A 27194-nucleotide genomic window follows, 5' to 3' on the forward strand; every position below is an offset into this window, starting at 1 on the left:
AGGAAAAACAGACAAACAGAAGAGAAGCATCTTTCAAAGCCTCTCCCCTCGAAGCTGGTCTGAGGGGCTAATGTTTGGAAAGATCATGGGATAGGGATCCAGGTGGTAGTGCAAATGGATAATTCCTATACTCTGGATGTTCAAATAGGAGGGTTGCAAGCTCTAGGCCATCCTGGACTATAGAGCAAGACTATCTCAAAAAAAAAAAAAATCTGCATCTCTGTGTGTACCTATGTATATACAAGCAGCCACAGTCACTGCACACTGCCTGGTCCTGGCCGTCACTGCCCCAGGCTTGCGCTCCTGTGGTTGGTGTGGTCTTGAGAGCACACTTAGGTCTTCTCCAGCATCTATCTAGGAGGATGCAGGCAGACTGCAATCTGGTCAGCCCCAAACCAATGACAGTCATGCCCTCCCTGAAAGCAGTTCTCCATCCAAAGGACCGAGCTTGAAACTGTTCCTGGAAAGTTATCGAGAGTCACTGGGGTGAGATGGCAAGATTACCTGTGGACTGAGCATCCTTTCCTCTAGCAAAAATGATGTTTACTGGTCTACCTTTTGGTTTGAACTGGGGCAATGTGAGGTGAGTGAGTGTAACATTCACACCAAAGAAACACACCTGATTCTCCAGGAAGAATGTAAGGGGGTCTAAATGAAACTTGTGTTTGGAAAGACAGCTCTTCAGTTTTTAGAGTTAAACATGGGACCGGGTGATCCCACTGCCAGAAATTCCACCCACTATGAAAACAGAAAAGCATGAAATGGATACTACTCTACAATTCACATCAGCTTTACACATAATAGGCCCAAACTGGAAACAATCCAAATGTCCATCAACAGGTGAATGGATCAACAAACCCGTACAATGGAATAATACTCAGCAATAATAAAACTATTTTTTGTCTGTCTTGAAAAAGGAACTACTGATACATGCAATGTGGGTACATTCTAAATTTTATTTAAATTTTTTATTTCACTTTAGTTTAAAGGCTTGGCATTCATCACCGTGCTCAGTATATATTTGTAACTTTTGTTGTTGTTTTCTTTTTTTTTTTTTGGTTTTTTCGAGACAAGGTTTCTCTGTAGCTTTGGAGCCTGTCCTGGACTAGCTCTGTAGACCAGGCTGGCCTCGAACTCACAGAGATCCGCCCGCCTCTGCCTCCTGAGTGTTGGGATTAAAGGTGTGCACCACCACTGCCTGAGTTGTTCTGTAGTTTTAATTTTATGTATATGAGTGTTTTGCCTGCATGTATGTCTGTGCCCTACTTGAGTGCTTGGTGTCTGAGAAGGGCAGAGAAGGTATTGTATCCCATGGAACTGGATGGATTTGAACCACCATGTAGGTGCTGGGAATTATACCCTGGTCCTTTGCAAGAGCAATGAATGCTCCTAACCACCAAGCCCTCTCTCTAGCCCTTAATATTTATTTTTAAAAATCATTATTCTGGGGTGTGAGGGTACATGTGCCATGGCAAACATGCGGTGGTCAGGGGACAGTTTTGTGGAATTGGTTCTTTCCTTTCTCCATCTTTATTCAGGTTTGGGGGATCAAATTATATTTTCAAATTTGTATGGCAAGCTCCTTTACCCACTGAGCCATCCCCAGTCCCTGACAATATGAATAAAATTTAAAACATCATACTAAATAAACAAAACTAAGCACAAAAACGTTGACTGTGTTATTCCATTCCTGGGAGGTTGTGGAACAGGAAAAATTGACCTGTAGTTCTGGAAAGCAGAGCCATGGTGGGCCCAGAGGTTGTTTGAAGAGCATGTCAGCAAAGGCTTTGTCCCAGGCAGACGCGGTGGCCCGTGCCTGGGGTGTGAAGATCAAAGCCAATCTGGTCTGAAAAGCAGAAGCCACCTCGTTTCCAGTTCCTAAGCATGTGATCACTTCTCAAGTCATCTCTCCAGAGTGCTGTTAAAAGTGCAGGCATGGTGACGCGCGCACCTTTAATCCCGGCACTTGGGAGGCAGAGGCAGTGGACCTCTGTGAGTCTGAGGACAGCCTGATCTACAAAGAGAGTTCCAGGACAGCTAAGGCTGCACAACACAGTGATACCGTCTTGAAAAAAAACCAAAACCAACACCCCCAAAGTGTTTCTGAGCCCCACAGTTCTGGGGTGTGCTCAACACTCTGTGTTTTCTTTCTTTAAAAAACAAACAACTATATTTATGTGTATGGGTGTTTGCCTGCATGTCTGTGCACCATGTTTGAGCAATACTGGTAGAGGCCGGAAAGAAGGCATCACCTCCCCTGAAGTGGAGAACCGGGGTCCTGTGGAAGAGGACAATGAGCCATCCCTCCAGCCCCACTGGAGTTCTAAGAGGCTCGCTCCTTCCTAGGTGATGCTGTGACTGCTAGTTTAAGCACCACAGTGAAAAGGTATCCAGAAGGTAAATACTTCATGCTGGGTGTGGTGTTGCTTAGGGACGTAGAGGAGGGTCAGGAGTTCAAGTTCACCTCTGGCTACTGTGTTAGCTAGTTTGTCAATCTAACACAAGCTAGTTAGAAGAGGGACCTCAACTGCCTGTAGGCAAGTCTGTGGGGCTTTTTTTTTTTAATTACTGACTGATATGGGAAGGTCCAGCCAACTCTGAGTGGTGCCATCCTTGAGAAGGGGGCCCTCTGTGAATGTGGGCTTAAGAGCAAGCAGTAAGCTTCAGTTCCTACCTCCAGGTCTCTGGCTTTTCTCCCTTCAGTGGGGACTGTGATCAGGACCTGGAAACCAAACCAAGTTTGGGATACACTTTTTTTTCCCCCACCTGCCACCCTCCATTGAGATACATTTCTAAATGTTTTCTTTTTATTACTTTCAATGATTTGTGTGTGTTGAGGGTAGTATGTCCAGGAGTGCAGGGATCCCAGGAGGCCAGAGGTGTTAGATTTCCTGGACCTGGAGTTCCAGGTGCTTGTGAGTTACCTGATATAGGTGCTGGGAATTGAACAGGTCTCTGTAAGAATTTAAACTCCTAACTGCTGCATTCTCTCTCTAGCTCTAGAACCCATTTTTGTTGTTGTTCATCTATTTTTGAGACGGGCTAGACTCATAAAGAGCCTCTTGGCACTGCCGACTAGGAGCTAGGATCATAGGCATCCACCACCATACCTAGCTCTTGTTCAGACAATTTACCTAAGTGGAATTACTAAGAAAGTGTTATATATTGGATAGGTCCAAATAGCTCATCTATCACTGTTTTTGTTTGCTTTTGCTGTGCACATTACATGCATGTGTTTGGGTGGGGCATTCACCTGTACAGAGGCTAGAGGTGGTCAGGCTTTGCTGCCCATCTCGGCCCACTGGAAACACATTTTCTTAAGAACACACACTAGGCTCTGGGCTTAATTCCCCAGCATGAAAAGTAAAACTCAAGTGTATCTGGAGTCAATTTTGATATAAGAGGTTAAGACAAGAATTGAACTTACCATTTTTCTAAACAGATTAACCTACCTCCCTTGTGTTGGGATTACAGGCAGATGTTACCATACTATATTTACATGGTGATAGGGACTGAATCCAGTGTCTCGTGCACATTCAGCAAGTACACTACCAATGGAATTACATTCCTAGCATGATACCTGCTTTTTTCTTTCTTTCTTTCTTTCTTTCTTTTTTTTTTTTTACCAGAACTGAGGACCAAACCCAGGGTCTTGCACTTGCTAGGCAAGCACTCTACCACTGAACTAAATCCCGAACCCCAATACCTGCATTTTTATAATTAACTCCCTGAGTGCAGAGGACATGGACAACTCAGCAGCCATGTATAAGATTCTAAGTAAAACTAAACCAAACTGGGTGGGGGTGGCTCACACCTTTAGTCCCAGCACTCTGAAGGCAGAGGCAGGTGGATCTCTCGAGTTTGAGGCCAGCCTGGTCTACAGATTGAGTTCCAGGTCTGCCAAGGTTACACAAGAAATCCTGTTTTGAAAAACCAAAAACTGGGACTGGAGAGATGGCTCAAAGGTTAAGAGCACTGACTGCTCTTCCAGAGGTCCTGAGTTCAATTCCCAGCACCCACATGGTGGCTCACAACCATCTGTAATGAGATCTGGCGCCCTCTTCTGTATGTAATAAATAAAAAAAAAATCTTAAAAAACAAAACAAAACAAAAAAAAAAAACCCCAAAACCAGACCAAACCAAACAAATAAAAACCCAGAACAACAACAAAAAAACTGGATCCAACTAGGTCACACTGCCACTCTTTTGGATACTTCACCCAGCCAAAGACTGTCAGACTCAGCAGAACATGGCTGTCACAGTCCTAAAAGGGAAGTGAAGAGGCTGTATTTGCCTGGAGAGGATGTAATGTGGGTTAAGATAAGAAGAATGAATGGCTTACAATGTTTAGAACATTTATTAAAGTACAAAACTGGTGAAGTTAAACTGGATAGAAAGACATATTAAATATTTACAAAAAAACATTGACAACAGCACTTAAGTAACATATACAATAGCATAGAGAGGTTGCAGCATTCACAAGCTGGAATCATGGAGACTTGCAATGGACCACACTTCATGATTGAGCATGTCTGAGCAGTTCTGCCTCCTCCCTGTGATCTCATGTTTCAGAGGCATCAAAAGGAAAGTCAGGATGCCATGTAACTGGCCTAACTTTCTTCTCCCTGCTACTTGTGCTGAGGTCATGAAGACATGGTCAAGGTGACTTTCTCCAGCCTCTGATGATGTTTAAAAGGGTATGAGTAATTTCTCATGGCTTAAACAAAAATGCATCAAGGTTGAGCACCGTATCTGTATTAGAACTCTCCAGTTCTATGTGATGGACTTCTTACCTATACAACAGAAACAGAAACACTCATATCCAGTGGAAACAGGAAAAGAGGCAGAGGGGCACTTTTGAAAACATACCCATTTTAGCTTAATATATGATCAATAAATTGTTATGCCAAAGTGACCATATAATTATGTAGAATTCAAAAGAATTTCAAGCAAGATTTTAGACACCAAAGAAATAGACACAAAACAGACAAATCAGAGAAGAAACCATGTCATGAAATGGTTAGTCACCACTGAGACAGTATGTAGAGTACAAAGCTAAAAGCCACGTGGGCCCTAGTGGGTCTTAGAAAACTCTTCCTCAAATTAAATTCAGAGGGGGTTAGGGAAGAACTTCAAGTAACTTTAAAACTAACCGGGCTCAGTAAAACCATTCCTAAAACAATCCCCTCACACATCAGAAAAGGTCATCCTCATCTGACTCCTCCAGGTACTTAATAGGCTTCCTTGCTCGTCCAGATTTTGCTCGAGGAGCCACAGTCTCATCTAAGTCCACATGGAAATCCTGAGTCTCTCCCTTGAGTTTCTAAAAAGAGAAGATCCAAGTTAATTTGCATATGGTTAATGCAACAGGGTCATTCCCCACTGCTCCAGAGTACTCCACCATCTCCTACTAAGTAGTAAGAAAAAGGTCCAAAGCAACTGTCTCACTGACTGACAGATTTAACCTTCCTATAAATCATACAAGGTACAAAGTAATGAATTCTGAGGTTTAAATTTACTACCTTAAAAATATGCAAACTTAAGAGCAAAACCTAAGTTGGTTATTTCAAAGTCTCAGGGCAAAAGGATTCAGCAGCAATACCTTGCTTGTGGCAGCTTTGGAAGCTACTTTCTCGAAATCAGAGTCGGAATCCTCAGAAGAAGACTGCTTCCTTTTGCGGTTGCTCTTGGCTTTTGCAGGATCAGGCTTTCCAGGGCCGTGAACACTCAAGGCTGAATCGGATTTGGTTGCTTTTGGTACAGCTCTCTTTTTGGTACCAGCAGTGGAGGATGAAGACTGGCCTGTAAGTCAACGTGGGTACTGGTCATAATCACTCCTTGATGATTTTTCTCAGTGAACTCTCTTGACCATCATCTTTTTGGAGACAAGGTCTCTCAATGGCCTGGAGGTTCTAATTAAGCTGGACTGGCCAGCAAGAAAGCCCCAGGGACATACATAACTACGCCTAGTTTATGCTAGGATGGGATTGATTCCAAGGCTTATATATTTTAGGCCAGCAATCTACCAACTGAGCCACATCTCCAGCCTTGATTTCTAAGTTATCTTACATGGATTACTTCCAACTACTTATAAATTCTTTCCTTATGTCATAGAAATGAGCTAGATAATGTCTAGAATCTGAGTAATATAATGATTTTAAACTTTTTCATTTTATCATTCATTCATTCATTCATTTATTTATTTATTTATTTATCCCGAGGCAGAATTTCTCTATGTAGTTTTGGTGCCTGTCCTGGATCTCCCTCTGTAGACCAGGCTGGCCTCGAACTCACAGAGATTCTCCTGGCTCTGCCTCCTGAGCGCTGGGATTAAAAGTGTGTGCCACTATCGCCTGGCTATTTATTTTATGTGCATTGGTAGCTTGCCTGCATGAGGGCATTGGATCTTCTGGAACTGGAGTTACAGACAGTTGTGAGCTGCCATGTGGGTACTGGAAATTGGACCCGGGTCTTTCAGAAGAATAGCCAGTGCTCTTAACCACAGAGCCATCTCTCCAGCCACTACTTTTTATTTTTCCCTTGATAATAAAGATGTAAAAGACACCACTCTCATTAGGATACTATTAATTTCACCTCAATAGACATTTTCAGAATAAAAATTAGCACTGATTCAGAAAAGTTGGTTAACCCTGGTAATCAATCTTCTAACAGACTCAGGCTTACTTTTGGTCACTGTCTTCTTCGCTGGGGCAGTCTGTTTGGAAGACGGCTTTAACTGTTCCATTTCAGCTGGGACATCAGCGGCAGGAGGGCTTGGAGAAACTGGCACACTGTCCTGAACATCACTTTCAAGGTCAGCTACTCCAAACAGGAAGGGAAATGGTCATAACAACATTAAAAGATTCCACCTACTGCTCTGTCCCTGACATGTATTCCCATTTTAACTAACTTTCTTAGAATACTTTAAATATTCTGAGAACTTAGCTGATTTTTAAATTTTTAGTTTTTTGGGGACAGCGCTTTGCTATATAGTACAGGTTGGCCTTGAACTTGCAATCCTCCTGCCTCTGAGTGCTAGGACAACAGGTGTATGCTTGTTTATGTGGGTGCTGTGGATTGAACTCAGGTCCACACACTTGCTCAGCACACACATTACTGAGACATCTCCCAGTCTCCCGAGAACCCAGTCACTTTACTTCAATACACACCAGACGTGGTACTCTTCTGTGCCTTCAGTGCTTTTGTCCTATTTCTAAAAAAGAACACAGAGAAGGTGTCTTGAGAACCAGTTCTACACATGTCAAACACAGATCAACAACACACCAACAAGTATTATCACAGCTATCATCAAGTCTTTGTTAGATACAATTCTTACTTTGGGGGAATTTTGGTCTTAGGCGGACTAGTATCTAATGGGAAAAAATCTTCATCTTCATCCTTTTCCTCAAAATCTTCATCGGAATCCAAATCCACTGTGAATTTGGCTTTTGCTGTTAGGAACCAAAGAGGATACAGACATTAAAACATAGGATGACTAATATTTATTTATTTTTTTACTTTTTTGGTTTTCCAAGGCAGGGTTTCTCTGTGTAACAGTCTTGAATATCCTGGAACTCACTCTGCAGCCCAGGCTGGCCTTGAACTCACAGAGATCCACCTGCCTCTGCTTCCTGTACTGGGATTAAAGCTGAGCACCACCACCGCCCAAAAGATGCTTCAATTTTTCAAAATCTGACTCACTGTTCTAACAGGCAGAAATTTTGGGAATTAAGTATTGGCCATTCAAATCTTACAGCACAGCTAGCATGTTCTGTACTTTTCCTTACTTGCAGCTCTTCGTGGGTCTTTTTCTCGTGGAGGGACATCAAAATTACTTTCATTACTGCTCATGTCTGATTCAGAATCCGACCAGGGGTTTCTCTTTTTCCCTTTTTTGATTGGCTTAAATGGCAATGTAGTTTGCTTCTTTGCCATGGTACCTACAAAAGAGACAGGGATTTACACTTTAGAAACAGTTTTATACTATTGCATTTATTTGTGTGCACATATGTGTATGAGTGCACTTAAATGAAGGTCAGACAGGCAACTTATGGGAACTGGTTCTCTCCTTCTGTCATAGGGGTTCTTGGGATCAAACTCAGGTTGTCAGCCTTGGTGGCAAGCTCCTGTACATGCTAAGCCATCTCTCTGGCCCAGAAATTAACTATATTGATATACTGGTTTCTTCATCACTATCCACATACTATAACGGTGCTAAGGGTACAATACTAAGTAGAAACACACATTTTCTGTTCCCATAGAGAACAGAGTTTGGTCATTTAATCCCATAAATATTTTTATAATAAATAATGTGATACAAATGATCAGCCATTAAAGTTCCTTAAGAAATAGATGCCAGGCAGTGGTGGTGCATGCCTTTAATCCCAGCACTCGGGAGGCAGAGCCAGGTGGATCTTTGTGAGTTCCAGGCCAGCCTGGGCTACAGAGTGAGTTCCAGGAAAGGCACAAAGCTTCACAGAGAAACCGTGTCTCGAAAAACAAAACAACAAAACAAAACAAAACCAAACAAACAAAGAAAAGAAGAGAAATAGATGTCAGAGCAAAGATCTCAGATCACGATGGTCACTCAGAGTTAATTAATTCTTGTATAGTCACTTCTTTATGTCATCCATGTTTTCTCACACAGATTGTAAGGGTAGTCTCAGGCATTAGAATGCTTTTAATGCTTATGAATTTGCTCTCATATATCCCTTTCATAGGCTGTTGAAGCCAAGGAAAACCAAGATAAACAATTGAGGGAGGGGATGGACTACTTTAGATTCCAACTAAGGAATTCAACTCACTATGACAAGAGTCTCTTCTAAAATAAATCAAACAAAGACAACATAAGGTTCAAATATAATTCACATACAACCTTCCTTTATAATACTTAATTCAGCTCTACAAAAACACTGAATATCTATGTAAAACATATTAATAACAATTTAGAGTTTATAACATCTTGCCTAACATGTAATACCTGGCTCTCTCTTCTGTTTCTTTGCTAGTCTTTGCTTTAGGCCTCCTAGTTCCAGACCATCTTCAGTAGGCGTACCCTCAGTGTTCTCACTCTGAAAGATAGCAACATGTAAGAAACAACAAATCCCAGCAAGACAAAAACACTCAACTTCTAATTGTTTGGAATAAAGTCAAATATTCATATATACAGATAGATACAGACACAAATATAGTGAAAGAATTATGTTTCTTTGGGTTTTAGTTAAAATATCTAAAATATGCAGGGCAGTGGTGGAGCGTGCCTTTAATCCCAGTACTTGGGAGGCAGAGGCAGGTGGATCTCTGTGAGTTCAATGACAGCCTGAGCTACAAAGTGAGACTCTAGCTGGGAAAAAAAAATAAACAAATCTAAAATCAAGAGCTGGAGAGATGGCTCAGTGGTTAAGAGCACTGACTACTCTTCCAGAGGACCAGGGTTAGATTCCCAGCACCCACGTGGAGGGTCACAATGGTCTATAACTCCAGTTCTAGGAGTTCCAATGTTTTCTGGTTTCTATGGGCACTGTACTCGTGTGTGCAGACACACATGCAGGCAGAACATCCACGGACATAAAATATTAAAGGAGATCCAAATAAAGGTATAGTTATGATCTTCAATACTTAAGCATTTAAAAACACTGGGTGCTTGAGAAAGGAAAGCTCATTAGATACAGGATAAATTCCAAACAATAGGTTTAGAAATTTAGATAATTTGCTCCACTGAAAAAAATGTATTACACTTATTTATTTATGGTCAAAGGTCAGAGGGAAACTTGCAGAGGTCAGTTCTCTTCTTCCACCATGTTAACTGAACTTGGGGGCAAACATTTACCTAACTTGTACAGTTTCTAAAGAGAAATCTGCTTGAGTCATTACCTTAATTTTCTTCCTAATTTTCTTCTCTGCCTCTGCTTTCATCTCCATGGTGACGTGGGGGATGACTCTCTTTCCCGAGGGAGAAGGCAAGACTTCCGACACATGTGCTTTCTTCCCCTTGGCTTTCCCCCCCTTTCCAGGAAGTCCTACTAGCTCGTCCTGTTTCTCCTTGGCTTCGACAACCTATGAAAGGGAAGTAGAACAAAGTTGTAGATGAAGACAACATGACACCTAAGGGCAGTTATTACACAAAGTTAAGATTTACAACTTGGGCTGGAGAGATGCTCAGAGGTTAAGAGCACTAACTGCTCTTCCAGAGGTCCTGAGTTCAATTCCCAGCAACCACATGGTGGCTCACAACCATCTGTAATGAGATCTGGCGCCCTCTGTGTACATAATAAATAAATCTTAAAAAAAAAAAAAAAAAAAAACAACTTAAGATAAATCTTTACCAGCCTTCGTGACAGTACCATGTGGCTGACTTTGGGAGGGCAGAGACAGAAGAACTGGGTGCCTATGTCTAATGTCACCACTTAATCTTCTGAAGACAAGGAGGAAACCAGGCTGTAGGATAAACTATGCACAGACATATTTGTAATATCAAGAAACTAAGTATTGCTAAGGAGATTTAAGTAACAAAGGAGATTCTGAAACCAAGTGGCCACCTCTAAGATTGAGTTAACTCTAGTGCTTTCTTCTGTAAGAGTATGAATTTTAGTCTATTTCTTGCCATCATTTACTTTATGCTAACTAGAATTTACTAATTTACTGTTCCTGTGCTTCTCTCTTTAAAGACATATTATCATTACTGCATGTGTGTGCATGTGCTTGCCACAGCCAGCATGTAGAACCCAGGGGACCCCTTTGTGGAGTGGTTTCTCTCCTCCTCCTCCTCACCTAGCTCTGGGGATTGAACTTGGGGTGCCAGGCAAGCACTTCCCCTGCGGAGCCATCCTGACTGCCCTCTCTACGTTTGTTTCCTTGTTGTGCAGGATGGCCTCCATGTCCCTGTGTCTGAGGATGACCTTCAACCCATCTTCCTCTCAAACACTAGAATTATAGGCATGTGAACCACGCTCTACCTAGTATGTTCTTCTTCTTCTTTTTTTTTTTCCCCCAAGACAGGGTTGGCCTGGAACTCAGAGAGATCCGCCTGCCTCTGACTCCTGAGTGCTGGGATTAAAGGCATGTGCCACCATCGTCCAGCTTAATGTTCTACGTTACTACTTTTTGAAGTGCTACCCATAGAGTGCAAAAGTTTGCACATGTATGGCAAGTGCTCTATAATTGTATGGTATTCCTAGTACTTGGATTTTGACAGGATCTTACAATATATATAGTTCAAGCTGGCCTTGAACATGTTGGGTAGCCCAGGCTGGCCTCAAACTTGTGATGTTCCTGCCTTAGTCTGAGATTACAGGTTTATTGTCTATGTGGCTACTATATCCAGCCTTTTCATTATTTGGGATGTCTTCTTCCTCCTTCAAGATTTATTTTTTCCTTTATCAAATGTGAAGTTTCTTGATAAAAAGGCTTGCTGCTTGAGCTGGACAGACGACTCAGTGATTAGGAGACCTCACTGCTCTTGCTGAGAATGAATTCTGTTCTCAGAACCCAGACTGGGTAACTCACAACTGCCTGTAACTACAGCTCCAGGGGATTGGCACCTTGGGCCTTTGTGTACCTGCACTTACCACACCCACCTCCAACACACAAACACACACATAAGAAAAATAAATATTACGCCGGGCAGTAGAGGCACACATGTTTAATCCCAGCACTCGGGAGGTAGAAGCCAGGCAGATCTCTGAGTTCAAGGTCAACCTGGGCTACAGAGTGAGTTCCAGGACAGGCTCTAAAGCTACACAGAGAAACCCTGTCTCGAAAAACACAAAGAAAACCCCAAAAACCAAAAACCAAACAAAACAAAAAACCAATTTAAGAAAAGGCATTTTGCAAGTCTCTCAGTATTAATATAGCCTTTATAAACACATACCTCCAATTCTTCAATGAAAACAGCCAGATCTTCCTTCCACAAATCTGATGGACTCTTTTTCTTTAACGTGTTGAGCTCTTGCTCCTTCATAAGATTACCAAAAAATTGAGAGAGTAAATATGTACAAATAGTATTTTTAAAGAGAACACAGTTTATTTCCCCCATCAGAGCACTATTAAACATCAGCCATCCCATCGCATCCACAACTCACCTTGTCATTTCTTTGTCTGCACAGCTCATCTTTCTTTTCCTTGGTCAGATACCAAAGGGGCATATCAAGGAGGTAGTTGAAGGTTGGTCCAGATTCTGGTGCGGAGTCACTGTTTTCATTGTCACTTTCTTCATTTTCCTCTTCCTCTGGGACCTAAGGGATGAATTAGAACGTAGAATACGAAATACTAACATACAGGGTCCTTTTTTTTTTTTTTTTTAACTTGTGACCCCTAGAAATGTAAGAAAACAGATTTTACTTTTTTTATTTTGTCTTTTTTTTTTTTTCAGAGCTGAGAACTGAACCCAGGGCCTTGGGCTTGTTAGGCAAGTGCTCTACCACTGTGCTAAATCCCCAACCCAATTTTACATTTTTTAATTAAAATTTTCCCACTTTCATTCTATGTGTATGGCTGTTCTGCTTGCATGGGTGTCACAGCTGATAAGTAAATAGAATAAACATATTCAGAGCTTAGCCAATGGTTAACAAAGAATTTACCTTTTGCTGAGCTTCTTTCCAGGCCTTCACAGGATCAGAATCATATCCTCTCTGAATTAGAACTTTAATTAACTCTTTTTTAGGTTTATTTTCTATTAAAGGGAGAGAGAGAGATAAGCTTGGAGCAAGATTTTAGAAAAAGGATAGTTTCTACATTAAGTCAAAAAATTAAACTGGAAAATTCGAGCCAGGCAGTGATATACTCCTTTAATCCCATACTCAGGAGGCAAAGGCAGGTGGAGCTATGAGTGGAGCCTGGTGTACAATGCATATTCCAGGGCAGCCAGGGCTACACAAAGAAACCCTGTCTAGAAAAATCAGAAACCAAAACCAAAAAAAACACAAACCCACAAAACTGGAAATTCAACTATCTATATTTTGCCTATATTTCTGTCCAGATCATAGCCAAATTTCTGTGAACCAGGACAAAGCTGAATTACCTGGGGACATTTAGACCAGAGAGGCTGAAATCTATGTAACTCTCAAAAGGACAGAAAAGAGTCAAAGCCTCTACTTCTAAAGAGCCTGTGACTCAATTATGGTCTCTGGCTTTTATTTCAATGTGTCACTGGTCTAGGCTTTAGCAATCTGCTCAAAGCTTGATGCTCTTAATCATAGTACCACACACTCTTTCAGTGTCTGCTCTAGTCAAATATGGTTTGAGGGACAGTCAAAGTCACTAGCAATATAGTTTTGGAGTACCATTCTTTATCACTTAACTTGACATGGGTTACGTTTTGTTTTGTTTTGTTTTGTTTTTCTGAGACAGGGTTTCTCCACGTAGCCCTGGCTATCCTGGAACTTGATCTGTAGACCAGGCTGGCCTAGAACTCAGAGATCTGTCTGTTTTTGTCTCCCGAGTGCTGGATTAAAGGCGTATGACACCACTGCCCAGCTTAGGTTTTATTTATTTATTTTAAAGATTTACTTATTCATTTATTATGTACATTAATATTTTGCCTGCATTATGCCTGCAGGCCAGAAGAGGGCATCAGATCTCATTATAGATGGTTGTGAGCCACCATGTGGTTGCTGGGATTTGAACTCAGGACCTCTGGAAGAACAGCCAGTGCTCTTAACCTCTGTGCCATTTCTCCAGCCTCCCCCCACCAACAACCCCAAGCCTAGGTTTTATGTTTTACCTACATTTACATATGTGCACTACGTGTGTGCCTGGTATCTGTGCAGGCCAGAAAAGGGCATCAGATCTCCTGGGACTGGATTTATGGATGGTAGTGAACTACCATGTGGGTGCTGGGAACTGAACCTGGGTTCTTTGCAAGAGCAACAAGTGCTGTAACCACTTAGCTATCTCTCCAATTCCTTAGATTACATATTCAGACCCTCGGTATTTTTTGTTGTTGTTGTTTGTTTCAAGACAGGGTTTCCCTGTGTAGTTTTGGTGTCTGTCCTGGATCTCGATCTGTAGACCAGGCTGGCCTTGGAACTCATAGAGATCCACCTGCCCCTGCTTCCCGAGTGGTGGGATTAAAGGTGTGCACCACCGCCACCTGGCAGACCCTCGGTATTTATTCTGCAAGAGAAGATTGGGCCAGCCTAGTATTTCCCAGTTCCAGTCAGCCAAATACAACCCTCCCCTTCTTTTTTTCATTCAAGTCATATTTAGTATCATTCATTTTAGCCTTGCCTGAAACAATAGAATCTATGAAATAAGTTGGTTGATATGCTAGTGCTTTTTAAGTAGGTATGAAAATAAACATTAACTATTAAGCTAAACATTTTTTTTAGTACTATGAAAAAATTAGTCTTATCACCAGTAACTGGTACTATTATATTTTGGGACTTCCTATAACTTATTACTATTGCTGGCTTTCACAAGGTGGTAGTGCATGCTGTTACATAGAGGAACTCTGCCTTGAAAAACCAAACAACAACAAAATCACTGGCTTTCTTAGTTGGTCAGGCTAGACCTGGGCTACATCTCTAAGCTTCATTCTTATACCCAGTTTTAGTGAAGTTGCTTTTCTTTCTTTAAACTTTGCTAATTGCTTATGGACTTTCCAATAAAATAAAAATCCCTAAGATTTGCCTGTTTTTCATTATTCTTTTCTTTAAAAGACATTTATACCTTTCCTTCATTTTAAGATCAGATCAGTGTCTCTTCTTATGATCAATTAGTTATACAAGGTCTTTTTCTCAAACAAGGTCCCATGGACTCCAGGCTGGTTTAAAATTCACTCTGTAGCCAAGAATGGCCTTGATCCTCCTGCTTCCTGTGTCCAGTGCTGGGATAGCAGATGTGCACTACCATGGGAAGCTGACGCAGTTGTTGGACCTAGGACCTTGTGGATGTCAGGAAGGCATTCTACATTCTGAGCTACACCCCAGCCCCACACAAGATCTTTTAATTCTCTAGTCTCATCCTGTCTAAACATTCAGTCTGGATTTCTTTAGATGCTCAGTCTGGGGATGGGGGAAGGGGGAGACTTATACAGAGTACATGCTTAGCAAGTACAAGGTTCTAGATTTAAACCCCAGTTAACACTACACCCCTACAAACAACGATAAACAATCTAGGAAAAGCTATCCACTTTAAATATTTAGTAGATGTTTACATACCAATGATTATTTTGCCGTCTATTTTCTCTAATATAAAACGAGCTTGATTATTCAGTTTAGCAGATTCTGCACCAAGCATTCCTAGAAGCCATTCTTTTCTTAATCCATAATATTTAAGCCTGAGCTCAAAGAAGTCTTTCAGAATATCCAGCACAGTGTCGTATTTCTTTAAGCAACCTACATGGTCAAAAAGCACCTGGAAAAGAAATAATTCAAGAGATTCAAGCTATGAATCAATAAATTGGGCAACCTTTATAAAAGTTACCTGATATGCCCTTAAAAAAAATCAATTATTAATGGGAAAAAATTTATATACATGGCTGTTTGACTGTATGTTTGTATTACAACATGTGCTTGTGTGCTGTCTGTCCATGGAGGCCAGAAGAGGACCTTGAGTAAACAGAGTTACACAGTTGTGAACTGCCATGTGGATGCTGAGAGGTGAACCCAGGTCTAGTGAACAAACACTAAGCACTCCTAACTGCTGAGCCACCTGTCCAGCCTTTCTTTTTAAGACAGGGTCTGACTCTGTAGCCCAGGATAGCTTTGGAATTCATAATGATCCTCCTGTCTCTGTCTCTGGAGTGCTAGGATTACCAGAGGGGACCAACATGCCTAACAATACTAGTTTTGAAAGATATATCTCTTACAAAATAAGACATACCATAGAGTTGCAAGTGAGACTAGTCTGCAGTTTGAAGACTTTGTGTAGTCCCACTCTCTCTGCCTCTGCCAATTTTTCTTCAGTCATCTTTATGACAAACTTCACAGTGGTATCTGTATGGTATTCCCTATAATCTGTTATAAGAGGGGGTGTCTTCTCAGTGCCATTCAACATGGGTTCTAGAACCTGTTCTTTGTAAGTCTAAAAACAAAACAAAACACAGTAATCCTTTTGTAGGAGTCTCTTGAATAGTCAACAGCAACAATAACAATAAAAATTTTCAATTGAAAAACCAAGAAATCAACAGTTATTTACCTGGGTCCACGTTCTGACAGGAAGCTCTGAGATTTCAATAGTTGTTGAATTCAGAATAGCTACTTCTCCATTAATCACGTACTGATTTGAAGCCAGTTCTTCGATAGTACCTTTGAAATTCTTGTAGCTTGGGAGCTAAATTAACAACAATGAAAAATGTTAATTTAGCTCTAATTAAATGTTAAATCACAAATACGTTCAATAAATAAACCTAAAGTATGAAATAAATCTCCTATTTGTACACTCTTTATTGTAGAATCCACTCAACTATGCCTCAGGAAAAAACAAAGGTCCTAACCAAGAACACTTACCATGGGCAGAGGCTCTTCTCCATCCAACAGTCGTCTGATATTATTTATGACTTCACGGACATCAAAGTTGGGGATTTTGCAGGACCACCCGGTACCAATTCCCTCAGCACCATTTATCAGCACCATGGGTATAATAGGAATGTACCATTCAGGCTCCACACGCTGGTTGTCATCATATAAAAACCTTAATGTGTGATCATCTTTTGGTGGAAATAACAACCGAGTCAAAGGGCTAAAGAGAGCAAAGAATATCATTTAGTAAAATGGCCTTGACACTTCTCACATTCAGTTGGGCATGGTGGCACAAGCCTGCGCTCGGTGGCAAAGGCAGAGGCAGGCAGATCTATATGAGTTTTAGCCCATCAAGGAACATAGTTGGACCTTGCTCCAAACCCAAACCAAAACCCAAACCTGTCAAGTTCATGATTTAGTACAGGTAGATAGATAGTGGACATGTATTCTGTAGGACAGAATGCTAAAAAGGAAAATTAATAGAGTGATTACTCGGGGCACAAAGAAATGACTGTGTAGTAACACATCTATAATCTTGGTACCTGGAGATGCAGTGAGAGAGGATTTTGAGTTTAAGGCTTACCTTGGATATATATTGAGACTGCTTCAAAAAACCCCAATCAAAACCCTACCAAATTAAAAAAAAAAAAAAAAAAGAGTGCTAGGCTGGGTAGACAGCTCAATCTATATGCTAGCACAAGGACTTGAGTTTTAACCTTAGAACAACCCACATACAAATAATGAGTGGAGTAGCATTCAGTTATAACCCTAGTGCTAGGCAATGAAGACAGGTGGACTCCTTGGGGCTTGCTGGCTAGCCTGGCAAGTACTAGGTCAGTGAAAGGTGTCACCTAAAAGACAAGAAGTGGCTGGATGGCAACCAAGGTTGCCCACACACGCATGTACACACACAGAAGAATGCTAAATTGGGTAAGGTGTTACAAAGCCACAACACAAAGTGTGAAGATGCAAAGCATGAGGCACGTGCCTGTGGAAAGCTGATACAGGGATTACTTCAGGCCAGGAGTTAGCTCAACCTGGATAATATACGAGTTCCTACCTCTCTTTTCTTTCCCTCTTGGTGTATATATGTATGTATAATATGTTATGTGTGTGGAGGGTGTTAATGTAAACATGTGGAAGTGTGAGGATAACTCTGGGTATCAATCCTTGCCTTCCACCATTGTGAGACAGGGTCTCCTGCTGCTTGCTACTGTGTATGCCAGGTTAATTTTTTGACGTTTACCCCCCACAATCTCAGCTTACAGGGACTCTCCTGTATTCACCTTCCATTATGCCATCAGAGCACCAGATTACAGAAGCCAACCCCAAGTTTCTGGTTTTTGAGATAGCATCTCTCACCAATTTGAAGCTCCCTAATTAGGCTAGGCTGGCTGTCTAGCAAACCTCCAGGAACCTGCCTGCCTTCACTTTTCCAGTGTTGGGATTACAAATGTGTGCCATTACATCCCGATTAATAAAAAAATAATAATTTCATGTGTACAGGTGTTTCTCTGCTAGGCATGCCTGTGTGTGGCTTGATGTTCAAGGAGGCCAGTAGAAGGAACTGGATCCCTTGAAACTAGTGTTAAAAATATTGGTGAAATAACATGTAGGTGCTAGAAACTGAGCATCTTGGAAAAGCAGCAAATGCTTTTAACTGCTGTGCCATCTCTCCAGCCCCTACACCTGACATTTTCTCCACACTGCCCACTGAGACAGGATTTCCCTGCCTAGCCCTGGCTGTCCTGGAATTTAAGAGATACGCCTGCCTTTGCTTCCCAAGTGTTGGGATTAAAGGTATGTGCCACTACTAAGCAGCTCCGACATTTCTGGGATTGAACTCAGATCTACCTGTTTGTATAGCAGGCACTTTACTGACTAAGCTAGTCTCAGCTCAGGATTTGATTTTGGAAGAGGTGTGTGTATACTGTTTTGGGTTGGGAGTGGCTTTTCTGAGATAGAGGCTCACTCTATAAGTTGAGAATGGCAGCAAAGTCATGAAGATCCTCCTTCTGCAGGGACTACAGGCTTGTACCACCATGCCCAGCTCGAACTGATTAGAACACTAATTAATGAGAAAGCAGTCAGACATAAAAGATCAGAATTTGATTATTTGAGAAATGAGTATAGATAGCAGAGTGATGAAGGAATCCTTGGGAAAGAGGACAGGAACATAGTACAAAGAAAGTGAACGAGCAGAGAACCAGCACAGACACCCAAACATTCCCTGGGTAAGGGTTGATAACTGCGGAGTGCTGCTGCAAAAGTGAAGCTGGGGCTGGAAAGTGACTATTTATAACACTGAATGTTTAACACTTTGGTAATTGTCAAGTCACTAAAAGCAAACTCACCTGAGCATAGTAAAGATGTATCGAGGACTAGCTGAATCCTTGCCACCATGCAGCCTGGTACCAAACTGACCAATGGGTTGCAAGAGGTTCAAATTATTACTACCCACAAAATTCTGAGCCAAATTGATAATGGTCATCATCAGTGACATCTGTGGAGGGAAAAGAAAAGTCATCAGTCTGATCCAAAGATGAATATAAATGTGGGGCTGTGGCTGGAGAGATGGCTCAGAGGTTAAGAACACTGGCTGCTCTTCCAGAGGTCCTGAGTTCAATTCCCAGCAACCACATGGTGGCTCACAACCATCTGTAATGAGATCTGGCTCCCTCTTCTGGCCTGCAGGCATACATGCAAACAGAACACTGTACACATAATAAATAAGTTTTTTAAAAAAAAAGGGCTGTGTGTGTATGTGTTCACTATTGCAAATAAGTCATATAATAATCTTGTTAAGTTTTGAGTTTTAAATGTTTATACTGATGTTTTCAAGAAAAATACATGCTAGAAGAGGTACCCAAACATAAGACTTCCAGGTATCTAAATTTGGTATCATACAGTCATACTAAATCTTAGTTAAAAATCTATGAACATAACTTTTCCGACAAGTATTCTAATAGAAATGTTATTTCTAGGAAAAAAACTATTGGTTAAAAGGATAATTACATTTTTTAGTTTTGAAATATTTAACAAGCTTTTCTCTACTATGGATATAACAGCTTATACTTGTACAAAATGTGTCTGGAGAACAAATTTCAATTATTTCTGCTTTAAGGCATTCTGGAACTGTTAAAGACTATGGGCTTACCTCACCATGATGATAAGAGGACATCTCTGCCACTGACCCAGCTAACTGGGCAACTTTCACTTCTCGCTTGTCATTCCGTTTGAAACAAGTAAACAACACTTTTCTCTGACCTGGTTTCAAACCTTTAAAATGAAAGGACAGTCGTTAGCATTTTCAATTTAGCAATTTCTGAGCACAAATCACCTTTTATGATAAAAACAGACTAAGACATTGGCACTTACCATCTACCATAGATGGGATAGATCTTTCATTATCAGAATTGGAGAACAGGATAAGTTCCTTGTTTATGAAGTCATTATAGGTCAGGTAAGTAGTGGTTTGTCCATACAAATAATCCTAAGGGATCAAAGACTGCATTAGACGATCTGGTTGAAAATAAAGTACTGGTATTAACAATGCTTAATCCAAAAATAAAAAGTCAGAGCTATCATTAGTCCTAGAAGCAGGTAGATCTCTGTGAGTTTGAGGCCAGCCTGGTCTACAGAGTGAGTTCCAGGACAGGCAGGGCCACACACACAGAAACCCTTTCTCGAAAAACAACCAAAAAAGAATAGGTGTATGAAGCTGCTGCTAGAATAACATAGCAGTGTATAAAACATTAAACTTTTTGGGGGATGGGGAAGTACTGAGAACTAAACTCCAGGCTTTCTATACACTCAATCTCAGCTGTTAGTCCAGCCTTTAAAGTTGTTTTTTATTGTTGTTGAGACTCATTGTCTAGCCCAGCCTGGCCGCTTGTCACTTACTTGTCACTGACTTCATACTACACAGAACGGCACATACTTGTAGATGACTGATAGCATAGTAACTGTTTACAGCAGCATCAGCATGAACATGTGAGAAGTGCCTTGCCATATAACTTTAAGACTATATTGCCGGATGGTACTGGTGTAAGCCTTTAATCCCAGCACTAAGGAGGAGCTATGAGTTCAAGGCCAGCCTGGTCTACAGAGGAGTTCTAGGACAGCAAGGAATGAATACACAGAGAAACACTGTCTCAAAACACCTCCCACCCCAAAAGACCATATTACTAGGTAAGAATTTTCTCAATGCCTTCATAATCTTACAGGACCACTGTTGTATACTATAGTTACTATATCAAACTTTTTACTGAAAATACTATTTAGCAATTTTAATTTGGTATAACATCAATTCTAAAGTCAGTTAAATAGCATATTATGTGGGATATATTTAAAATTATTACCTCAGGAAGGCCAAGTAACTTCCTCTGTCTTCTGTCTTCCATGAAGTGAGTTAACCATTCCTTTCGATCGTCGACCTGTTTCTTACTAAAGGCCTACAGATTAGAAGGTGGGAAAGGTGTCACTGGTGCTTACTGGTTCCAAAGATCTTTTCTATACAACAAAACATCAAAAGTTCTGGTTTTTTAAATATCTGATCCTGTCAGTGGGATATGCTTACCAGAAACATTTCATAAAACACTCTTCTGGGGAAATTAAACAGCTGTAATTTGACCAGCTTAGTGGTGACTTCTGAAAGCACAATGTACATGTACAGTATGATTCAAACTTACCAGGCTGATTGCAGCATCATCTTCAGGCCCAGAGTATTTGAATTGAATACGATGTCTTTTCATATCTGCAAAATATTCCTTAGCTTCCTTTGATGTGCTGGTGCCCAAACCTACAGAGGTGAACAAAACAGGTAAGTCACCCCATATAGCCTTATAAAGCACATAAAACTGAGAGGTTCTATGTGGGTTTCATCACAAACCTTTGTAATATTTGACTTTCCATTTTTTATGATTTGGAGTAGAACTCTTCCATTCTTCAAACTCAGGAAGACTATAGAATGCGATTTCTTGCTTGTTTTTAGACACCTATGATAAAAAGCACATCTCCATGGCTTTGAACATTGTAGGCTCCCCATATAACATTACATATCCAGAGTTACAGGTATACCCAATATTAAGCATGGGTCTTTTTACATTCCAGACCATGCATACCTTTACAATGGGAGTAATAAATTCCTCTAGAAAGCGATGTCGCAGAAGAGAGGGCCAGTTGTGATGGATAAAATTGATCAGCAAGCCTTTGATATGGGAACCATCTTGGTCCTAGAGATATTTGAAAAGCCAAAGCACAACGAACTGTTTAGAAATAAAATGACTGATTTGACAATTTTTCAAAAATTCTTCTATGCAAATTTAAAAAAGCCTATTCAAAAGTAAATTTATTTATCTTGTACAAGTGATTTATTATGATATCAGCATATCTGATTGGATGTTCATTAGTGATAATAAGTAAAGCTCTTTTTATGGCAGGGAAATGTAGCAGGAAGACCTGCTTAGTGAGGTACAGTGTATGTGCTTATAGTTCTAGCCACTCTGGGGGCTGCTGAAGGTAGATAGCTAAGCCCACATATTTGATATCAGTTTAAAAATCTAAAAAATCTGACCTGATCTGTCATAATCATTATTTTCCCATAACGAAGAGTTTTCAATGAATCTTCATCTTCATAGTTTTTCTTGTACTGAAGACCCACAATCTTGATGATATTGTTAATTTCAGCATTTTCCATGATCTGGAACACATTAGAAAAGAACAAAGATATAATTTCATATGTTGTTTGAGTGTTTTTAAGCTTCAGTATTTTGAATTATTACTTATACTTTGATAAATCAGATCTATTAAGATAAAACTTCAATGTATCCAAACTCCCATTTCTCATTCTCTCTCTGTGTATATGTGTATGTTACTAGGAATTGAAACCAGGGCTATGTACATGCCAAGCACACTCAATTTTTCAAATAACAGTGTACGATATAGTTTAAGATGTCCAATGAATGAAGGAACAAAATACAAGCATGGAGTCCTGCATTATAAACTAGATTTAGATCCCATCCCTCTCCCACAGCACTTTTGCAGTGCTGGTGATTAAACATAGGGCCTTATGCATACCAGACATGTGCTGCACTACTGATTTATACTCTATCAGCCCTACATTCTAATTTCAACAATAGTATTATAGCCTACCTGTTTATGAGAAGCTTCTCGTACATTGAGTATTTTTCCTCTAAGAGGAAATACCCCATATTTGTCTCTTCCAACTACACCAAGGCCTGAAACTGCCAGAGTTTTGGCTGAGTCTCCCTCAGTCAGAATAAGTGTACATTCAGTGGAGTTTCGACTCCCTAAAATAAAAATATACGAATTAATTTTAGTACATTTAACTCAATCAATCTCAAATATACAGACTTAGACATACTGCCAATAGCCTAAAATAAAGCAAATAATTTATAACAAATTATCTTAGGAGTAAAGTGAGCCCAACAATTATATTTATGTCTCAAAAATAAACTAAAATAGGGCCAGCTAGATAGCACCCGCCTCCAAACCTGACATTAATCTGGGTCCCACATGACAGAAAGAGAGAAATTACTTTTGTAAGTCATTCTCTGACCTCCATACATGTGCTGTAGCACATATACAAATTAAGTAAATATTTTTTAAAGATTTATTTATGTATATGAGTGCTCTATCTGCATGTACAAATTTATGTCAGAAGAGGACACCAGATCTCATTATAGATGGTTGTGAGCCACCATGTGGTTGCTGGGAATGGGACTCAGGACTTCTAGAAGAGCAGCCAGTGCTCTTTAACCTCTTAGCCATCTCTCCAGACCCTAAATAAATATTTTTTAAGGTTTAAGAAATAAAAAATTCCCTGGCGGTGGTGGTATATGCCTTTAATTCCAGCACTTGGGAGGCAGAGACAGGTGGATCTCTGTGAGTTCCAGGACAGCCAGGACTGTTACACAGAGAAACCCTGTTTCAAAAAACAAAAAAAAAAAACAAAAAAATGAAATAAACAATTCAGTTGTTTTGTCTGATGTTTCAAAATGTCATGTGGACATCAATCATTACTTTATTCAAAGTGCTCATAAACTATTTGTCTGTTAGTCATTTAGTAGCTATCTCAGTTATCAGATCATTTGTCTTGAATGCAAATTCAGGTAATCATTATGTAGTAAAGAAATAAAACATCACAATGCTTATATTGTTCATCTCTCATTATATAGCTATGGCTGGCCTAGAACTCACTCTATAGGCCAGGCTGGCCTTGAACACAGAAATTTGCCTGACTGTGCTAGAGATAAAAACATGTCTGGGCTGGGCCTGCGCCTCTGACTCCCAAGTACTGGGATTAAAAGCACACACCATTATTGCCCAGTATGAAACAGGCTTATTTTTTTAAGAGAGTTATTCTCTTAACATTAAGTGTTAAGAGAAACACATCCACAGTATGCTGCTGTTATTGAAGTAGACATTAAATGTGTACCTGCATCGTTGGCATCATCAAGTTTGGGTATTCCCTTGATTCTGTTATGTTTTACAGCTGAACACTTCTTGTTTAACTGGATTTGGGCCTTAAACTTCACCCAGTTCAGTATGCTTTCGACAATACCACAGCCAATTGCCTTCAAAACAGAAACATTCACATCAGGAAAGATTCAGTCAAATATAGAATACATAAGTTCCTAGGAAAATAAAATAATTCAAGCCGAGCTGTGGTGGTGCACGCCTTTAATCCCAGCACTCGGGAGGCAGAGCCCGGAGGATCTCTGTGAGTTCGAGGCCAGACTGGTCTACAGAGTGAGTTCCAGGAAAGGCGCAAAGCTACAGAGAGAAACCCTGACTCGAAAAACCACACACACAAAATAAATAATAAATAAAATAAATAAATTGAAAGAGCTGGCTGTGGTGCCGTAAACCTTTGATCCTAGCATTGGGAGGCAGAGGCAGATGGATTTTTAGTTTAAGACCAGCCATGGCTACCCAGTGAGATCCTATTGGAAAACCAACCAAAACCACAAAGCAAAACAAAACAAAACTCAAAAAAACTGCAACATTTCTAGACTAGGTGAGGGGTGTGTGTGTGTGTGTGTGTGTGTGTGTGTGTGTGTGTGTGTGTGACATAGCAACCCCTGCATCTTTCCATGTTAGGGTCTTATCCCTGAAGAAGCTGGTTCCTCTGGACTCATTCATTCAATCCTGTTTAAGGACTTAGGTTGTGCCAGGCACTGAACTACTTGTTGGAGACACAGGGGTTAAAATAAGTCAGGACTAGGAAGATGGCTCCTTGGTTATAGACTGAGAATTACCTAAGTAAATACCAGACAGGAATGGCAGCCCACTTCTAATCCCAGCCTTGGGGGAAGAGACAGGGATCTCCAGAGCAAACTGGCTAGTGAGACTAGACAGCCATATTGCCAGCTCTAAGTTTGATTGAAAGACCCTGCCTCATTCAATAAGGTGGAAGAGGGATCCAGGATGATCAACGTCAGGTTCCACATCCATGCACATCCCTCACACATGTACCTACACAAACAAAACATGCACACCACATACACATGAAAATACAAACAAAAAGAAGAAACCAAACAAGTCATATCTGTGCCCTCATGTGGTTGAAAGATAACATGGAAGATATAAATAAAAAATTACAAGTGTGGTTTGGCAGCAGAGGCACACACCTTTAATCCCAGCACTCGGAGGCAGAGGCAGGTAGGATCTCAGTGAGTTTAAGGTCAGCCTGGTCTACAGAGCAAGATCCAGGATAGCCAGGGCTAGTCAAATCCTCCTCCTCTACCCAAAAAAAGAAATTACAAGTGTCATGAGTTATGATTGAGAAGTTTGCTAAGTAATAATAATGTAAGTTTAATATTATACTGGAACTATCTTAGCTGAAAGAAAAAAAGGCTTTCAACAGACAAAGGAATTTGCATTTTTCCTCAGTGGAAGAAGATATTAAAGGATTTCAGAGCACTGTGGAGAGGAAGACTGGAAGCAACAGGAAGGTTAAGAAGAAGCTGTCACAGTGATCTGAAGAAGAGAGAACAGTGGGGGCTAATGAGTTATCAACAGATGTTCCTTACTGGTTAGAGGGAGGAAATAAAGGAGCTCCTATGTTTACTTTATATTCAATCTAGTGGTTGATTGGTGCTTTTTTTTTTTAAGTAAGGTAAGTTTTGTTTGATGAAGAGTAGAGTTCCTCATACTGGGATGAGTATTGGGTAACTAGTTTAAGTGTATGTTTTTAGGAACACAGACAAGCTGGTGGTAAACTAACACCTAATTAAGACTCATGAACCTGTCAGATCAGGGCCAGGCACGATGGTATACTGCTTAACTCTAGCACTAGTGGGGTACAAGGCAGGAGGATCTGGAGTTAGAGGCCAGCTTAGGCTACAAAGCTAGACTCTGTTTTAAAAACAAAACACAGGCCAGGCGATGGTGGCGCACACCTTTAATCCCAGCACTCGAGAGGCAGAGCCAGGTGGATCTTTGTGAGTTCAAGGCCAGCCTGGTCTACAAAATGAGTTCCAGGAAAGGCGCAAAACTACAGAGAGAAACCCTGTCTCGAAAAACAAAACAAAATAAAATAAACAAAACACAGTCTGAAGAGGTCTGAAGTATAGTGCAAGAAGCAATTTTTGTTTCTGCAGAGCTGAGGACAAGGAGAAATAAAATATTTCTAGTTTAACTTTCATGTTAAGTACTCACAGCTTTGATGAATTTTTCACTTAATTGACATGTCGATCCAAAGCTCTTGGCTTGTAAAGTCATGTTTTCTTTTGTCTGAGAGTCAAATGTTGGGTTTTCGATCAAGGCATTTACAAAAATCCACATGTGATTTTTCACCTGTAATAAAGTTGATATAGTCACCAAAATGTCTTTATGCCCCACCCTACCTTAGTGCTCAGAACCGAGCCCAGGACCCTGAACGTATAAAGCAAGCGTTCTACCAGCAAGCCACCCCCAGCCCTTCCGTCTTCTTGCGTTAGGAGAAGGAAGCGGAAGGAATGCCATACGTACCTGGTGTGCTTTCACTGCGACACCACCCTTGTTCTTCTTTTTCACCACATCGACCAGTTTACTCACAATCTGATCAGCTACATAATCAACATGTCTGCCACCCTAACAAAAAAATACCATTTTAAAACGCCTCAGAATTAACCATAATTTAGACAAACGTTTAAATCAATTTTATAATATATAATTTAAAAAATTAATAAAAACTCTCAAAAATTACCTTAGAAGTAGCAATGCCATTGACAAAGCTAATTTGCTGAAAGCCTTTTTCACTCATTGTTAAGCACACTTCCCACCTTGGATTTACTTGTTCATGTACTACTTTCAGTGCGTTACCGGTTTCATCTAACTTATCCTTCAAGTACATATCCACATAGCTGCGGAACCCTTTGATCTGTGTAGGAATTCAAGAGAGTAGTATTAAAATAATGGGAAATCAAACAAACAAACAAAAAACAACAGTGGAAAATGGAATCACTAACAGACTATGAGAGGACTGGGGAGATGGACCAGTGACTAGGAGTGCTTGCAGCTCTTGCAGAGGACCAGCATTCAGATCTCAGCACCCCACAGAGGTTCACAAGGCACCTCATGACCTCCTATAACCTTGGGTACCAGGCATACAGAGGATGCACATACACTGTGCAAGCAAGACATTCATACATAAAATAAATACATTTAAAGTTAAATAGAATAAGAGTTGATTTACTTTTTAAAATTTTTTGATATTTATTATTATTA

The 27194-nt window shown here is 40.5% G+C and overlaps 1 protein-coding gene across 1 annotated transcript in view; it reads right to left on the reverse strand.

The window, feature by feature from the left end:
- Positions 1 to 4380: 4380 nt before the first annotated feature.
- Positions 4381 to 27194, reverse strand: part of Top2a (DNA topoisomerase II alpha) — a 30641-nt gene continuing 7827 nt past the window's right edge. Inside the window, exons 8-35 of the mRNA XM_036196464.1 lie at positions 26674 to 26847; positions 26457 to 26558; positions 26145 to 26282; positions 23920 to 24058; positions 22614 to 22771; positions 22036 to 22161; positions 21584 to 21694; positions 21352 to 21457; positions 21152 to 21261; positions 20822 to 20914; positions 19839 to 19953; positions 19618 to 19739; positions 18815 to 18963; positions 16449 to 16680; positions 16138 to 16272; positions 15823 to 16023; positions 15159 to 15354; positions 12579 to 12670; positions 12081 to 12233; positions 11870 to 11953; positions 9874 to 10056; positions 8981 to 9071; positions 7788 to 7940; positions 7337 to 7451; positions 7170 to 7213; positions 6685 to 6819; positions 5603 to 5802; positions 4381 to 5323 (exon numbers count right to left, since the gene is read on the reverse strand). Of these exons, the coding sequence (XP_036052357.1) occupies positions 5195 to 5323; positions 5603 to 5802; positions 6685 to 6819; positions 7170 to 7213; positions 7337 to 7451; positions 7788 to 7940; positions 8981 to 9071; positions 9874 to 10056; positions 11870 to 11953; positions 12081 to 12233; positions 12579 to 12670; positions 15159 to 15354; positions 15823 to 16023; positions 16138 to 16272; positions 16449 to 16680; positions 18815 to 18963; positions 19618 to 19739; positions 19839 to 19953; positions 20822 to 20914; positions 21152 to 21261; positions 21352 to 21457; positions 21584 to 21694; positions 22036 to 22161; positions 22614 to 22771; positions 23920 to 24058; positions 26145 to 26282; positions 26457 to 26558; positions 26674 to 26847 (3786 nt within the window). The 3' untranslated portion in view covers positions 4381 to 5194. The remainder of the gene's footprint in view (positions 5324 to 5602; positions 5803 to 6684; positions 6820 to 7169; positions 7214 to 7336; positions 7452 to 7787; positions 7941 to 8980; positions 9072 to 9873; positions 10057 to 11869; positions 11954 to 12080; positions 12234 to 12578; positions 12671 to 15158; positions 15355 to 15822; positions 16024 to 16137; positions 16273 to 16448; positions 16681 to 18814; positions 18964 to 19617; positions 19740 to 19838; positions 19954 to 20821; positions 20915 to 21151; positions 21262 to 21351; positions 21458 to 21583; positions 21695 to 22035; positions 22162 to 22613; positions 22772 to 23919; positions 24059 to 26144; positions 26283 to 26456; positions 26559 to 26673; positions 26848 to 27194) is intronic.

Source organism: Onychomys torridus, chromosome 8, assembly GCF_903995425.1.
Source record: "Onychomys torridus chromosome 8, mOncTor1.1, whole genome shotgun sequence".
NCBI lineage: Eukaryota > Metazoa > Chordata > Mammalia > Rodentia > Cricetidae > Onychomys > Onychomys torridus.